Source organism: Capra hircus, chromosome 13 (assembly GCF_001704415.2).
Source record: "Capra hircus breed San Clemente chromosome 13, ASM170441v1, whole genome shotgun sequence".
In the NCBI taxonomy this organism is placed as follows: Eukaryota; Metazoa; Chordata; class Mammalia; order Artiodactyla; family Bovidae; genus Capra; species Capra hircus.
The window spans coordinates 37,467,273-37,484,003 of record NC_030820.1 but is presented as its reverse complement, the minus strand read 5'-3'; the positions used below and the strand labels follow the sequence as shown (position 1 = coordinate 37,484,003).

The following is a 16,731-nucleotide window of genomic DNA, read 5'->3' as shown; positions in this document are numbered from 1 at the left end:
CCTGGCTCCCTCACAAGCACCCCCGTCCATCAAGTCCTGGCTCAGTTCCTGTTTTTCCACAGACATGCCTGGGGCGAGCACTGGGCTGAGATGTACTGCGGAGGCGGGACCAGGCTGAGGCTAGGTCCATGGGCACAGCAGTGGCTGTGAGGGAAGGTCAGGCTGGACGAGGGGTGCATTGGGGGTTGGGGGTGACCTCCTTATGGAGGTTGGACAAGGGGCAGGGACCGAAGAAAGAAGGCAAAGGCCGGGCCACTCGTCCATGCTAAACCATATGTTGCACTGGGGCCAAACCAGGCGTCAATCACAGGAGAGAGCAGACAGAAAGCTCTTTTATTTGTAAATACCCTTGACTCGCAAGGACTTTGTAACCCTGTGGTTCATTTAACAATGTTTATGGAACATGCACTTATGGAGCCCCTCCTCTGTGCAGGCGCTGTGTCAGCCTTGGGGTCACAGCTAGTAGAAGACGCTTGTCTGGACCCCAGATGCCCCAGGCACTCAGACTCTGCCAAGGGCTTCTTGCTGCAAACAGCTGCTTCTCTCTGCTGAAAGGCTGTCTCTGGCTTTAACTCTGGGTGAGTTAAAGTCCCTCCAGAAGAAGCCCTCTACCCACAAGGACTGGTGGGAGTCCCACCCTGTAGATGGGATACCCCTGGGCGAGTTCCACATGGCACCCATGTGCCCAGCTGAGCCCTGCTTGCCTGCAGAGGTCACTTGCTTGACACTGCACTCTTCATCAGCCCTTCCCATCCTGCTGTCCCTACTAGTGTTTCCTGGGATCATCTCCCAGGTGACTCCCTTGCATCCAAACCCTCCCAGTCAGGATCTGCTTCTGGGAAAATCGAAACAGGATGAATGAGTCTTAAGAAGGAGATCTCTGCCCATAGCAAGGCTTCCCAGGGTAATGGGGTCTTTACTGGGTCTGTGTATCACTCCTGGCTGTTTGCCAGCCTGGTAATGAATTCCAGGCACTCAACAAACACCAATGAATGAATGAATGAACAGAAGAATGGAAGAATGAACCTCCAAAACCCAGAGGGGATAGTGGTTGTCTTAGAAGATACACCCATGTTCAGAGAGCTTAACTGGTTTACCTATGGTCAACTATAACTATCTGGTAACATACAACAGCAGGAAACTGGAATTTTTGACTTTTATGTGGAGCGGAGTTCACCACTGGAAAAAAGACTGACTGTCCAAAGCTAATCCAGGTTAATTCCCCTTGATTAATCATTAATATGCTAGGGAACTGCTGAGATTAAAAATAGGAATGAACGGTTTAACTTCAACCCAATCCCTCTTTATTCTCTGATGGCTTATCTTTGCACATCTTTCTAACAACGGGTACAGTACCAGTGACAAAGGGGGAGGGAGTATGTGAAACTGTCCAAGAAACAGATATTGTGACGAGTACGTGGGGGTGGGGAAGGCAGGGGAAGCGGTGTGGGGCAGAACAGCCTGCAGCAGACCCCTTGGCCTCTCAGAAACCTTAATTTCAAAGAAATTGGCTTTGGCCCAAGTTTAAAGAGTTAGCTTTTAAGCGGCACTGATATCATGGTTAAACACCAGGCCTAAAATTATCTTAATTGAAAGATTAATTTGGTATGAAGAGAGTGTTTTGGCTTATATGGGGCTGGGAGTGGGGTGGGGGTGGGGCTGGGATGGGGGTCAGGGAGGAAGTCCCAAAAGGAAGCCGGTTTGCTCAGTTTTCTGGGAAGTGGGCGAGTTTATTTGGCTCAGACCTCTCTCCTCCCCATAGCTCGGCGTAAACGCCGTAAGTTCAGTTCAGTCGCTCAGTTGTGTCCAACTTTGCGACCCCATGGACTGCAGCACGCCAAGCTTCCCTGTCCAGCACCAACTCCCGGAGTTTGCTCAAACTCATGTCCATCGAGTCGGTGATGCCATCCAACCATCTCGTCTGTCGTGCCCTTCTCCTCCTGCCTTCAATCTTTCCCAGCATCAGGGTCTTTTCTAATGTCAGTTCTTCACATCAGATGGCCAAGGACTGGAGTTTCAGCTTCAGTATCAGTCCTTCCAATGAATATTCAGGACTGCTTTCCTTTAGAAAAGGATGAACTGGTTGGATCTCCTTGCAGTCATAAACAGAACTGCAATTGCGGCCTTGCTGCCAGCTGAGGTCTGGACTGTGCCTCGATGTAACCACTCTGAAAATGGGTGCAACTGAGGCCCGCCCTCCATTTCTCTGCGCATGGTCTGGACTTTCCGCCCTCGATCCTCCATTTACTCGAGAAAATTCTTTCTGGGGCCAATTGCAATGAACATAGGGACGAGCCCTCTCGGGACTGACCGCCGGCAGGACTTGTCCTCTCATCCAGCGCCCGGAGGGGGCGCTGCTGCGGGGGTAAGTTAGCTGGTTTTTAGACGAAGCATTTCTCCTGACGGTTCCCGTGTTGCGCAACCATCTGCTCAGGGTGACACCCACCGCCACATCAGCCCGGAGCGGGCCAGGGGCGCGGGCGGAGCGCCGCCTGGATTCGAACCTCCATGGCCCCGCCGGCCCAGAGCCTGGCCCGGGTCGGCGCCCGGTGGGCGGGGCCGGCCGGGGCCCCCTCCCTTGCGCGTGGCCGAGCGTCCCGGCCCCGCCTCGCCCCGGCCCCGCGCAGGGCCAAGCGCCGCACCACGCGGCCCCGCCCCCGCCCCGCCCCCTACCCCGGCCCCGCCCCCGCGGCGCCCCGCAGCTCCTCCCCTCTCCCATTGGCCGAGGCGGAGGCCCGCCTCCTAGCCCAATGGGCGCCGCCGCGGTTCGGCCGCCGGCGCTCTGACTGGCCAGCGGCCGACGGAGTGGCGGGGTGCGAGCCAATGGGGAAAGGCGGCTCGATGAATGGCTGGCCCGGGTGGGGAAGGCAGGAGGCGGCGATCCCTGCGGAGGGGGCCGTTCGCCAGCTCCGAGGCAGAAAGTGCCACGACTCCACACGCGCGCACGCAGCCAGCGAGCGGCCGGAGCGGACGGCGGACGGGGCGGGCAGCGTCGGGATCGAGGCGCCTGCAGCTGCTTAGGGGGCGGCTTCTCGGCAGAGGCTTGGCCGGCTCCTCTCTCTCCCGCTTCCGCGGCGGCGGCGGCGGCTCCTGCCCTCTCGCTCTCCCTCCCGCGTCTCCGGCTGCAGGTAAGAAACTTGGCCGGGCCCTGCAGCAGCGGCGGCGGCGCGCGGGCTGGGCCGTCGGGGCGCCGGGGCCGGGCTGGGCCGGGCCGCGCCGGGAGTGACACGTCTCCTTGGCGGCCCCTCCCCCGGCGGCGGTGCCGCCCGCCGTCGCCGCGGTCGCGGACCTGGGCGAGGGGGGGGTCCCGGTGGGCCCCGGGGTTGGGGGTGGCGTTGTGCCGGGCCCGAACCCCATGCGGGGGGGCGTCGGCCGAGCGCGCCCGCTGTGTGAACCCCACGTCCTCGCCGTCGGCGGGACCGGCCGCGGCCCCGCGGCGCGACGTGGCCGCCGCTCCCTCCTTCCCTTCGTCTCTGCCTGGCCGTCGGGCCGGCCCGCGAGCTCCGAAGTTGGGCGAAGAAAGTTGGCGGCGGGGCGGGGCGGCGCGCAGCTGGCAGAGGAAGGGGTTAAGCTTCGGGAAGCGGCCGGATGACGTTGCCGGGCTGGAGTCCGGGCTGGGGGTGGGGGGGCGGAAGGCGGCGGAGGCCGGCGGGGAGAGGGGGCGGGATTGAATGGGGGCCGGGGCTGAGCGCGCTCACTTCGGGCCGCGGCCCCGGCTCCGCTGGGCCGATCGGCGCCGACGGGGCGGGGCGGGTGCGGGGCCGCGGAGGTGGGGGTGGCCCGCCGTGCGGGGACCTGGACCGTCCAGGGCCAGACGCCCGGTGGGCCGCGGTGGCAACTTCCCGGAGGGGTGGCAGGCGACTCCCTGCTCCCCCTGGCGGCGGGGCCGGGGAGCGCCGTTTTCCCGGCTGGCCGCGCGGACCCGGCGCGAGGGCGCCCGGCCGGGGACGATGAATGGGCCGGCAGTGCCAGGCCCAGAGGAAGCGGCATCCCTGGCGCGGCCGCCCGGCGCTGGCACCCGGTCTGGCTCCTGCCCGGGGCACCCAGCCTCGCTCTGGGCTGGGGAGGGCGGGCTGCGGTCCGCGCTTTCCAGTGCAGCATCTGGGAAGCCTCGGGGAGCCCTCCCCCGATGGCAGATAAAAATCGGTAGCTTGGGTGGTATCATGGTCAAGGGGTTGGCTTCCGCAAGCCCGCGTTGTGGAGAGTCGGCCAGGCTGTTTAAACTTCGGGGTGCGGGTCCACGTCGGAAAGAGGGGCTGCTGAAGAGAGAAGCCTTGGAGACCCAGCACGCGTGGGAGTGGGCCACAGGTGTGAGAGGTTACTGTTGCATGAGTTTCTAGAGTGTTCAGAGGCCGGGAGGGAGGTGGGGTCTGGTTTTGCCTCCAACCAGCCCGCTGCAGACGCAGCCTTGCCACGTCCCAGAATCTGGGTCCCACCCCGTGCCACGCCACAGACCCTTTGCTCAGGGTTCTCAACCTCTCTGAACTCGGATTTCCTTATCTGTGGCCTGGAGATAGAACCACCCACTCACAATGGGGTCAGACAGGCTCCTGGTAGGTGCTGCGACATACGGGGACCTTGTGCAAACGAAGGCAGTTTGGCAATAACTCCTGGAGGTCGGAGGTCATCAGCCTAGGAAGCACCAAGGAAATGAAACTTTGCAGGCTCTTGGGAACCTCCCAGGTTTTGCCTGGTGTGCTGAAACTGTCTGGGCATTTTCTGGAGTTGGGGACAGCCAGAGAGCTTAACAGAGCTTTTTGACTGGTGAATGTCCCCAGAGACTCAGGTCTTTGGTCCAGCCTTTCCAGAAGGGCAGCTGTGTGCTTTACTCACGACCTACGTGGCTAGGGAGCACCTTGCGTCCCCTGATGCTGTCCTTTGTGCTGGGTCGTCCTGACTTCCATTTAAGCCGACACCGGGAAGTCCTGGTGACGTCTCCACTCCTTTGTGAACTCTCCAGAGGTCAGCCCTGCCACAGACAGCCAGTTCGTGTTCCTTCCAGGAAGAAGCTTCCAGTTCTGAGGTCCTAAACATGCCACATCCCTCTCTGTTTAAGTGAAGGAGGAAAGCTGGAGGCAGATGGTGGAGCCATGCAGGGTTTCTGGGCCAGTTGAGATTGGGTTGGGGGGAGGACCAGAGAGGGGGATGAGAAGGGTGTTTCTGGGACTAGAAACTGTGTCCTGTGTGCAGAGCCGGAGGTACCGTGCTGTGACAGAACTCTTTCCTTTCAGAGTTAGGAGTGTGCCTTTGAACATCTCTACAGAGAGTAAGGGATTAGATTGGTATCTTGGTGCATGAATATTTTTGGTGATGGGAGAGTTTTAAATAAATCCTGAATCATTGAGTCACATTTGAGCAATTATGCTCTTTGCTAAAGGGGGCCCTAGGTCAATAGGCTATAGTGATGATACAGCACCAAATTCCATGTAAGTGGTTGAATGCAAACAATTTGATGATTGGAATACTGGTTTATTTAGTAGCTGGGAGGACACAGCAACCCAGTCCAGTATCCTTGCCTGGAAAATCCCATGGACAGAGGAGCCTGCTGGTCTATACAGTCCGTGGGGTCACAAAGAGTAGGACACAACTGAGCAACTAACACTTTGAACATAACAGAATAAATGTGGATGAAATGAGGCAGACCAGCAACCTGGTACATTTTTTCCAGCTGTCTCACTGGACAACTGAAGCTCAACCCAACTTGATTTTTAAGGTTTACCGTTTAGAAATGGATTCACAACTTTGATCTCCATCTCGGGCGTCCATCCAGTGGGTGAGAATGTGGAGGCCCAGCAGGTCAGGCAGTCATTAGGCTAGTTCCTGCTGCCCAGCTGCTGGGTGATGTGGGCACAGCCTTCTGAATGTTCACCAATAGGCCTTGTAATTCCACACTCCAAGGGAGCACCTCGATCTGGACATGAAGAGTTTCAGTGGAAGGAAGGTGGGGAGTCAGTGTGAAGCATGGCAGTGAGTGTGAAGACCATGCTTTCATCTCACATCTTTCTTCACCATCTCCTGTGTGCCGGGCCTTCATACCCTGCAGACGAGTGAGTCTCACACGTGTCTGCAAAAGCTCCTGTCTACAACTGTCCAGTAGGGTAGCCACACAGAAGTATTCAAACTTTAATTAAAAGGAAGTTCATTTCTTAGTCACAAAGCCACATTTCAGTGCCCAGTGCCACATGGTCAGCGCAGATTTCAATCCGTTCCCCTGCCACAGGGAGTCCTGAACAGCACTGGTCTGAAGGTGGCTGTTGTTCCCTGAACATTGCTGCTGCTGCTAAGTCACGTCAATCGTGTCCGACTCTGTGCAACCCCCTAGACGGCAGCCCACCAGGCTCCTCTGTCCTTGGGATTCTCCAGGCAAGAATACTGGAGTGGGTTGCCATTTCCTTTTCCAATGCATGAAAGTGAAAAATTCAAGTGAAGTCGTTCAGTTGTGTCTGACTCTTCGCGACACCATGGACTGCAGCCTACCAGGCTCCTCCATCCATGGGATTCTCCAGGCAAGAGTACTGGAGTGGGGTGCCAGTGCCTTCTCCCCCCGAACATTGATGCCTCTGTTTTTCCTGATCATTTAGAGACAGTGTTGTGTTGGACCCTGTTAAGTGCCCATTCTGTAGGTCAGGAACAGCTGACTAATGGCAGTTCATGCGTGTCCATCTACTGACATGTCACCTTAGAAAGTACTTTTGGACTGACTAGGGTGCACCTTACAAATTGCATGTTCAGGGCAAGAAGCAGAAAGCAGGGTCCTGCTCTGGAGAGATTCCTGCCTAAAAGCAGCACCATCAAAATGGCCCAGTGTAACAGACATGGAAAATAGATATTGGGCAGAAAGCATATGGGAAAGTAAATATTTCATTCTAAGTCAGAGAACCTGGGCAAGAGTTCAGTGCCATTTGACATTACCGAAAATTAACCTGGGGACTTCTTGGAGGCTGTTTCCTTAGGCTCAAAAGTTCAGGTGAGTTTCCTGAGACTGGCAGGCTGACTCCCATGGCCAAAGGCCAGGCACATATGGCCTGTTTCCTTTAAGTGCCATGGGTGATGTGCCTCTCCCACCCGCTCAGCAACTCAGAGCAACTGTAATTTATAAAGAAGGTTTTGCAATTTCTACGTTGGATTATTTTAGCAAGGCTGTGCTAGCAGCCGGTCTCTGAACCCTGCCTGGTCCAGTGTCCTGGTGTTTGCCTGCTTGGCTGGCATCAGGTGTGCCCTGGCTATTGGCAGCACTTTGTTATATTCCATGTGACTTCGAAAGGATCATTGGTTAGTATTTGGAGAGAATTTTTCTGAGTGAGTGGCCTCATGTCAGTACTGCACGATAGAGCAGCGTCAACCCAGTTAACAGAGATAGATCCCAGAGTGACTGGCAGCTGCCTTCGTGTTGGTCGGAGAGGCCATGCTGGAAGTGATAAGCTAGCTATTGTGATCGTGAACATTGTCTGCTGGCCTCAAAGTTGGAATAAAAGACCATCTTAGACTCAGGGCTTTAATGTTGTGCCCTGACCCTGGCTGAGGTGTGAGTGAACCAGGTGTGTTTCGGGCTGACTTGAGACTGGTTCCTGGCTGGGGCCACACCTGCATGGAGGGCACTTGGCCAGCGCATGAGGTTTGTCCAGCCCCATGTTGCTAAACCACTGAGCCACCTTTTAAAATTGGAGAAGCTGTTGTTAAAAATCTAGATTTTGAAGCTTTCTTGGGGACAATGGGGATTTCCGGGCCCACTGGATCTGTTTCTTGGTGGCAGCCGTGGACTGCAGTCGCCTCCCTGAGCAGGGCCTGTGCTCTCTTCCCAGCCCCCACCCCTCACTGTACCTTGCTTGGGTCCCTGGGGGCACTGTCTGCCCCTACCTCTGAGAGCTACTCATCTGCCTGTGACCTGAGTAGTCCACCAGGGTCTCCCCCGAGCTGCAGCTTACCACTCTAATCCCCAGAGTAAGTGGTATGACCTTGGACATGACTTTGCTTTCCCAGGGCTTCAGTTTCCTCCTCATGTAAAATGAAACTGGGCCAGGTGGCTCCATCTTCCAGGCCACACACCTTGGTTTATCCTTCACTCCGTGCTTTCTCATATGTGTATCCTTCATGCTGGCAAACCTACCAGCTCCGTCCACTCACCCCGTACCCCCAGGCTGGCTGGGTGTGGAACCCTCATCCCCTGGTGTATTTCACTGGCTCTGGGTGGTCTTCCTGCTCTGTCCTCACCCTCGCCTACTGGTCTGTTCCCAGGGCAGGTCGTGCCACCCTGCATCAAGACGCTCCAAAGCCCCGCCTTCCCTCTGCTTCACTGCTGGCCCCACCCTCCGCTCCGCTCCCGTCACACCACTGCCCTCTTGTTTCCTGGGCGTGCTCTGGCCACTGGGCCTTTGCATGCGCTGTGGTTCTCCCAGGGGAACTGGTTCCCAGACGGCCACGTGGCCACTCCACCTACTGTCCTCAGGTCTCTGCAGTGACAGCCCCATGAGCCGTCCCCCTTCTCTGCACAATCACCACCTGATGTGTCGTGTGTGTGACTGACTTTGTCACTTTTGTCCCCGGAGCATAAGCTCTCCCAGTGCAGGGACGTGCCTGCTCGGTTTCCCCAGGCAGCCCTGGCGCCTAGAACAGCAGCGCACGGTAGATGCCTGTCCTGCCAGGCTAATGGAGAGGTGATTTTCTAGTGCGTGAGTTTTGTGAGTGTATTATGATTCTGTCTCAAGTAGCCTGGATTCCTCGAGTGTCAAATATAAACACGAAAAATAAAATTCCAAAGCCAAGGGACGGTGGGGTTCCCTTCAGCCTGGCTCCTGCCGGGAGCTGATAGTTCCTCGTGGCCACGCTGCCGCATGTGGGCTGTCCTCTGGTCAGCAGAGCCCAGGGCTCTGGAGTGACCCTCGGCAGTGGGCTCGGGCATCTGCTCTCCCCTCAGCACCCTCACCTGCAGGCCGTTAGATTGGCCTCAGTGCCACCTGTTCTCTGCTGTCTGTCACCCACGTGGGGCCTCGCTGGACCGGCCTGTTCTGGGAGGAGAATTTGCCATGAGCATCCTTACCTCCCGGCCAAGCTGAGGAGTTAGACTGGCTCCTGGGGCAGCTGAGCATATTGGTGACGCGCCCTTACCAGGAGCCAAAACACTCTCTTTGGTTTGAACAATGTGCTGCCTCCGAAAAGAGGTGGATTTGGTGCTTTGTGAGCAAGAGCGTTCCTTAGTGGCAGGAAGGTAACTGGCATTCCATCCCCGCTCCTTTTAGCCAGACTCTGTGGGGCCGAGGAGCAAGAGGGCTTGATGAGGCTAACCTCCTGCCTCCCCGACCGTGCGTCCTTGAGGTAGGGGCATGGGAGCTGAGAGGGGGGTGCTTGAGCAGGGGGTCTGGCTGGTCGTAGCCCCTTCCAGGCTGAGTCCACAGCCCTCGTCTCTTCCTGCCTTTGCTTTTAGGCAGAGGAACACTCGATCCTACACTCCAACCCCTTCTGATGGGAGGAACTGGCCCAGTCATTTCAGGAAGAACATGAGAGATCAGGTTCTGGCCCTCAGCCCAGGTGGTACCTTTTCCTGGCACTTTTCATCCAGTGGTTAAAAGGTTCAACTCAACTGTGGCAAAACCGATTTCCTTTTTAATTAAGACTCACCCTGCATAGGAATTAAAGGTAACTTTGTTTCTGTTGAGTATGTTTTCATTTCCTGGGAATTCTAGATCAGTTGTAGTCATAAGAAAGAAAGATAATCCTGTGGGGAATTTTGTAGTAACCACAGTGATCGGGGGAGGGAGTCAGTACAGGAGAGTGACTGGGTGACCAACGCCGAACCGGCAGTCTCAGCAACATGTCGGGCGTGGACGGGGCGGCAGTACCCATGGCCAGGCCCAGCCGCTTCTTCCCTCTTAGGTTGGAAACCCCAAGCCTTGCTCTGAACAGCCTGGTGTCAGAAGCCACCAGGGACAGTGTGGGCTGTGGGGAGTTAAGGCAGGAAGTGCCCGCCCGCAGGACCTTGGTCTCCGCTTCCCCTCTCATGGGAGCCGCGTGGTCAGAGCATGTGAGCAACCTGAGTGGTATAGGAGTTGCTGAGCGGGTACAGACCCGCCAGGCATCGCAGATGCTCCTTCCAGAGCCACCTGGACTTACTTTCCTACCAAGCTGGCATACGTATATTTATATGCATTAACTCTTTACTAAATTGAAGTTGCTCAGTCGTGTCCGATTCTTTGCAACCCCATGGACTGTAGCCTACCAGATTCCTCCGTCCATGGGATTTTCTAGGCAAGAATACTGGAGTGGGTTGCCATTTCCTTCTCCAGGAGATCTTCCCGACCCAGGGATTGAACCTGGGTCTCCAGCACTGTAGGCAGACGCTTTACCGTCTGAGCTACCAGAAAGTCCTTACTAAAGTAAAACTCTTTACTAAAGTAAAATACAAATATCGCAAAATGTACCATTGTGTCTACAGCTTAGTAAAGGTCCATGGGGGTAGCACCCTGTTTAACCAGCAGACCAAGAAATGTGATCCCCCAGCAGTTCATCTGGTGCCCCTCAGCTGTTGCCCCTCCTGGAGGGTCACTGCCCTCCTGACCTTTAGCTTGCGGGTCCCTCCAACCCCAGGTGAACTCGGGGGGAGTGGACTCACACGCGTGTTGCTCTTTGGGTCTCCACTTGACATTGCATGTGAACGTGAGGTCTGTCCGTGCTCTGGGGCTGTGGTGGGTCATCCCTGTGTTCTGTGTTCTCCACCTGTCGCTCTGGAGGGGCACTCAGGTAGTTTCCAACTTGGGGCTTCTGTTACGATATATAATAAGTTACATTATAAAGTGTAGTCTTGCCCCTGACTTTGATGACTGACAGTGCGGACTTCTCCCCCCAGCGCTGATCCTCTGTTGTACCCCCGCCACCGTTGTAGAGCCTGGACTGTAGTCCACAGTGGCTGACTGTAGAAAGGAACCAGGCGAGGCTGAGTTACCACTTCTCCCGCCACCCTCGCCCTGTCCTAGAGGTGGCAGTCCTTGGCTGCAGAGTTCTTCATCAATATGAGCCTTTGTAAAAGGCTCGTGGAAGGGTCAGATTTTACCAGTGGTGGTGTTTTAGTTGCTAAGTCTTGTCTGACTCTTGCAACCCCCGGGACTGTAGCCTACGAGGCTCCGCTGTCCATGGCATTTCTGCCCACAAGCAAATGCTGTCCAAGCAGAAAGGAAGCCCCTCGCTGTAAATGTGGGAGAAGCTCGCAGAGGAGTTCAACAAAGCCAGAGCTTCATTTTTAAAAAAGATAAGTCATGGTGACACGTATCAAGCAAAATTGGTCATGGAAAGGGAAAATAATATTGAGTGTCAAATGGGACTTCACTACAGATGTGGTGACATTGAAAAGATGAGTGGTTTTCACAAACAACTTGTGCTCAATAAGAGTCTACCAGTGTCCTAAGTGTTTATTAGAACCTGGAGGATCCAGGGGAGGAGGCTGCACTGCACTGTACGTACTAGACATCTTTTTTCATCCCAACGTGGCAATGGTTTTGCAACTTTTAGCAACATAAGTCAATTTCTAGGAAAATGTAATTTAACAACACTGAGCTAAGAAGACAACCAAGAACCTGATGAAAGGGGTGCCTTCAGGAGCTCTATACTGAGCATCATACTAAATAGCAAGACACTCAGGTATTTCACTTTGAGATGAGAAAGAATGGGGTGCTTGCTGACACTCCTGTCATGCACGGTGTTGGCGGTCCTGCCCTGTGCCAACACTCAAGAACAGTGAAGCTGAAGATAGAAAGATGGGAAAGAAAGGGACAGGATCTACAGGCAATATGCTTACATGTATAGAAAAAATGTTTTAATCTACACTGTTAGTAGAAACAGGCAAGGTTGCCCGGGGTGCGGGGGTGGGCAGGAATCACCGAACAAAGATCAATTACTTGTCGGTGTCACCAGCAACAGAGAATGAAACTTAGGAGAGGCAATGTTTGCAATAGTGTAAAAATGGAAAAACCAAGAAAAATACCTTTCCCCAGTAAGACTGCGTGGCGTGAGTTTTCTTCCTCCACCAAGGTACCTGTGCTTTTGCGATGTGGTATCAATGGTTCCCACCTGACCGATGTTTAGTGGAACTGTTGTAGGAAGGGGGAGGCCCCCCTTCAGGGCCCCAAGAGCCGGCTCTTGTCTGACACTCAGGAAAGAATTGTCCGAGGAGACATGTGCTGACAAAGCAAGAGATTTTATTGGGAAAGGGCACCTGGGTGGAGAGCAGTAGGGTAAGGGAACCCAGGAGAACAGCTCTGCCACATGGCTCGCAGTCTTAGGTTTTGTGGTGATGGGATTAGTTTCTGGGTGGTCTTTGGCCAATCATTGTAATTCAGAGTCTTTCCTGGTGGTGCTCACATCACTCAGCCAAGATGGATGCTAGCGAGAGGGATTCTGGGAAGTGGACGGACAGGCGGTGTCTCCTTTTGACCTTTCCTGAACTCTTTTGGATGGTGGTGGCTTATTAGTTCCATATTCCTTACCAGGATCTCCTGTCATGAAACAACTCATGCGAATGGTTACTGAAGGGCCTGGCCAGGGTGGGCGGCTTCAGTCAGTGGGCTTCCCCTAACAGAACCTGCATTCAGAGATGCTCAGGAGCATGGATGTGCTGGGGTCAGACTGAACGCAGTGGGAAAGCACTGATCCCACTCCCTGGGAGCCCCGTGTCCTCTGCGTATCTGAATGGCCTGTGTGTGTCTTGAGGAGTCGGGGTTCCTGATTCCTACTTTGTGGGGTATGGTCTTCACTGATGAGGCAAGAAAATTTAGATCTATTTATGTACCTAACTTTTCCAAAGACTATTATTTTGGAGAAACACAAAAACATGTCAGTGGTTTATTTATTTATTTCTTTTTCCTTAGGCAAAGAAATTGAATCTGAAATGGCCAATGAATAAGCCAAGGCTTGGAATAGAGTACATTTCTATTTTTGGTGTTTTAGCTTTCTTTAAAATGAATAGCATTGTTTCTTGAAAATAGGAAGTCAGTTATTTCCATCCTCTTAGAACATGAAATATATTATTTCTGAATATATCTTTCAGTTACCAATTTTTCTCTTAGTTTTTCTGGTTTAAAAGAAAAGAATTAGAGGTTACCCTTAAAATTTAAGATGAGGTGATCTGAAGATTTCATGTTAGATGGAGTTAATAAGGGAAGTGAAGTTGCTTAGTCATGTATGACTCTTTGAGATCATATTGACTGTAGCCTACCAGGCTCCTTCGTCCATGGAGTTTTCCACACAGGAGTACAGGAGTGGGTTGCCATTTCCTTCTCCAAAAGTGAAAGTCGCTCAGCTGTGTCCGACTCTTCGCGACCCCATGGACTGTGCAGTCCATGGAATTCTCCAGACTGGAATACTGGAGCGGGTAGCTTTTCCCTTCTCTAGGGGATCTTCCCAGCCCAGGGATGGAACCCAGGTCTCCTGCTTTGCAGACAGATTCTTTACCAGCTGAGCCACAAGGGAAGCCCAAATAAGCATTCTCTAAAAAATATAGCTGGGCTTGCAGGGTAGTAAAAGAGATTGCCAGAGGCCATAAGCCCCCGGGGAGGGGGGTAAGTGGCAGGGACACAGATGTAAGCTGGCCCTGTGGAGTGGGTGTCACCATCCAGTCTGGGTCTTGGGTCTTTGGCGTTTATGTCCAGGTGGGAGCTGTGTGAAGGGAATGGAATCCCCCTCCATATTCCCATGTAAAACCTGCGCTAAAAGGGCTGCTAGTTGAGGGGTGGGGGGCGTGGAGATGATAAGACTGTTTGTCCTGAGGCAGGAGAGGCTGGGAATGTTTGACTGGAGATGATACTGCCTCTAAAAATTTGTCCTCACTGTTGCTTTCTCCTAAGGCCTTGTTGAAGCAGAGATAAAATAGCTCTTTGGAGACAAGCCTGAAATTCAGACCAGACAGGATTGTCACTGATAAAATCCCCCCAGAGTCACTATTAAGAGGTATAAAAGTACTGAAAACCAATAATGGGGGAAAAATAGCACCAGGGAAAAAACAAGGCAAACTTGGAAAAAAAAAAAGAACCTCAAAGGACTGATTGATTACAGAGCTGGTTAGATTCAGCTGAAGAGACAATCGGTGAAGTGGAACACAGGTCTGAGGGTCTCTCCTGAGTGGTGGCAGAGGTTGAGGTGCAGTTAGGAGTTAGTGCAGAAAAGCAGGAGCATTGCCTCCCAGAACCCATGAAACATGTGAGAAAGCATGGTGAGCCTGAATTAGATGATAAAAATAACTACACACCTAAAGGTTTTGTTGAATCCTCAGAACCCAAAAGATGGATCTTAAAAGTAATGAGATCTTTTTTTTAAAGGTCTTATAAATGATAAATTGACAACATGCCTTTTAATACTAAGCACTCCCGCCCCACCCCCCACCAAAAAAAAAAAAAAAAAAAAAAGCCAGAGAAATAAAACAGTATCTTCAAAGCGGTGAGAGTAAGTAGCTCTCAGCATGGAATTCTGTACTCAGCTAACCATTCATGCTGAATGACAATGAAGAAAAGAAATCCTTTCAGGGCTGCAAGGACTGAGAATGCTGCTAAGAGGAGATTCTTGCTGAAACAGGTGATCAAGGATGTGCTTTGGGGAGACTCAGAGATGCAGGAGGCCTTCAACTCAGGAAGCAGTGACGGGCAGACAGACGGGGGACCATTTGGGAAATATAAGCATGAGTGTCTGGAACTGCAGAGTACCTGCAGGTGGTCCAGGTGTGTGTGAGGGAGAAGCAGGTGGGGAGGAAAGGAACCCCCCTTCATGGAGGCCCAGACCCAAGGCTTCTGTGGTTCTTCCTTTGTTCGGAAGTGTCTGCTGTCAGGTGTGTGTGTTAAGAGAATGTAACGGGAAAAGGCATTTTAATCACAATTTTTTTTTGATTAATCACCGTTTTTTAAAAGAGCACTTGCACATAGACACACACAAAAACAGAAGAGTGTAACTTTCAAGCGCAGAGGACAAGATGTCTAGTGGAATGCAAAATAAAATAAGAAAATGAGGAATAAGCAAAGAAAAAGTACTGTAAACAAGAATAACAAGATGAGGTGTAAATGAGTCCAAATACATAGGGAATCACAGAGGATGTTGATGAACTGGACCCACCAGTTACAAAGACAAATTGCCATGCTAGTCTTAAAAGAAAATCCAGCTATATGCTATTTTTAAGAGTTCCACTTAAAACATGACCCCAGAAAGGTTGCAAGTGAAGAACAGAAAATGATTCTGGGCCAATATTAACCCCCCCAGAAACTGATGTAACTTTTAAAATAATCAGACAATGAAGTGAAAGAAAATCATTAGGGATAAAGAGGATCACTTTATAATAGAGGATAAAATAGTAGGCACTTTATCAGGAAGATGTCGCAGTTCTGATTTTATAGTCTAATAAGATGCCCTCCTGATAGAGCACAGATTGACAGATTCCCAGGAGAAACTGACAAATCCATGCTCACAGAGGGAGATTCTTAAAGCTCTCAATAGCTGTTAGGTTAAATAGAAAATGAATGGGGTTCTGCAGAAGGTTATGCACCGGAACATGCAGTCTTCAGTCCACAGGGTACATTGTGGTTGTTCAGTCGCTCTCAGTCGTGTCCGACTCTTTGCAACCCCATGGACTGCAGCATGCCAGACCTCCCTGCCCCTCACCATCTCCTGGAGTTTGCCCAAGTTCACATCCATTGAATCGGTGATGCCATCCAGCCATCTCATCCTCTGCCACCTTCTTCTCCTTCTGCCTGCAATCTCTCCCATAGTACATGTTTTTAAAAGCTGACCACAATCTAGCAAAACACCCCAACATTATAATCCAAGCCAGTGCTTTGTCAGACTGCAGGCCCAGCATGCCGTGACCCTCAAAGTCAATTTAATTTGTTGTGAAAAACTTCAAAAAAATGTTGATGGCTTAGGAGATACCAGTGCAGGACACATGCTAATACTGAGTTACTGTTTCATGAAAGTCTTATTATTTACATGTTCATATACATACTGTTGGAGAAGGAAATGGCAGTGCACTCCAGTATTCTTGCCTGGAGAACCCCATGGACAGAGGAACCTAGCAGGCTACAGTCCTTGGGGTTGCAAAGAGTAGGACACAACTGAGCGACTTCACTTTGACTTTCATACATACTGTGCATATAAGAGGGTGCATGTATGTGTCCTGGGTCAAGTTATCTTCCTGGTTCATGGTTACAAGTGTAAAAGCTTCGACCTGTCTCACACAGAATAGATCCTCTGATGGACAGTGCAGTTGAATTAGGATTGTTGATGGTAATTCAAAGCCCTCACATGTTAGGAATGTTAAGAATGTTAGGAATGTTAAGTTAACGCTGCCACTTTGTGAGTCAGGTCTTTTGGGAACTGGAAGATACTTCAAACTGAGCACCGATGAAAATAGTGCATTGTAGCTTGGAGGATGAAGCTACAGTAGTACTTTACAGGAAAACTTATTACCTTAAGTATTTGCTGCAAGAAAAAAGAAAAAAAGGCCTGAAAATTTATAAATGTTCATGTCAAGCAGTTAGAAAGAACAGAATGAACCAGTGAAAGTTAGAAGAAGGAGTGATGAAAATTAATCATGTAGATTGAATCACAAACCCATAAACGGGTCCTGGAATCATCATTGAAATTGAAATAGCAGGTAAAGTCAGCTCTCTACCAAAGGGAACCTTCATACACAGTTGGTAGTAATGTCAATTGGTGCAGCCACTGTGGAAAAGAACAGTATGGAGGTTCCTCAAAAAACTAAAAATA

At 52.1% G+C, this 16,731-nt stretch overlaps 2 protein-coding genes across 5 annotated transcripts in view; one reads left to right on the top strand and one right to left on the bottom strand.

Moving 5' to 3' along the window:
• LOC108637351 (basic salivary proline-rich protein 2-like) lies at nt 2,670-4,165 on the bottom strand. The gene is made up of 3 exons (XM_018056854.1): nt 3,699-4,165; nt 2,947-3,614; nt 2,670-2,884 (listed from the first exon to the last, which is right to left on the bottom strand). Exons 1-3 carry the CDS (start codon nt 4,163-4,165, stop codon nt 2,670-2,672), a joined length of 1,350 nt encoding a protein of 449 aa, XP_017912343.1.
• Nucleotides 2,860-16,731, top strand: part of RRBP1 (ribosome binding protein 1) — a 47,499-nt gene continuing 33,627 nt past the window's right edge. For 3 of the 4 annotated variants that reach the window (XM_018057227.1, XM_018057228.1, XM_018057225.1), the window contains exon 1: nt 2,861-3,128. The gene's annotated coding sequence lies outside the window, so the exon portion shown is untranslated. Of the gene's footprint in view, nt 3,129-16,731 lie in introns of all 4 variants that reach the window. The other variant, XM_018057226.1, reaches the window with a different exon arrangement.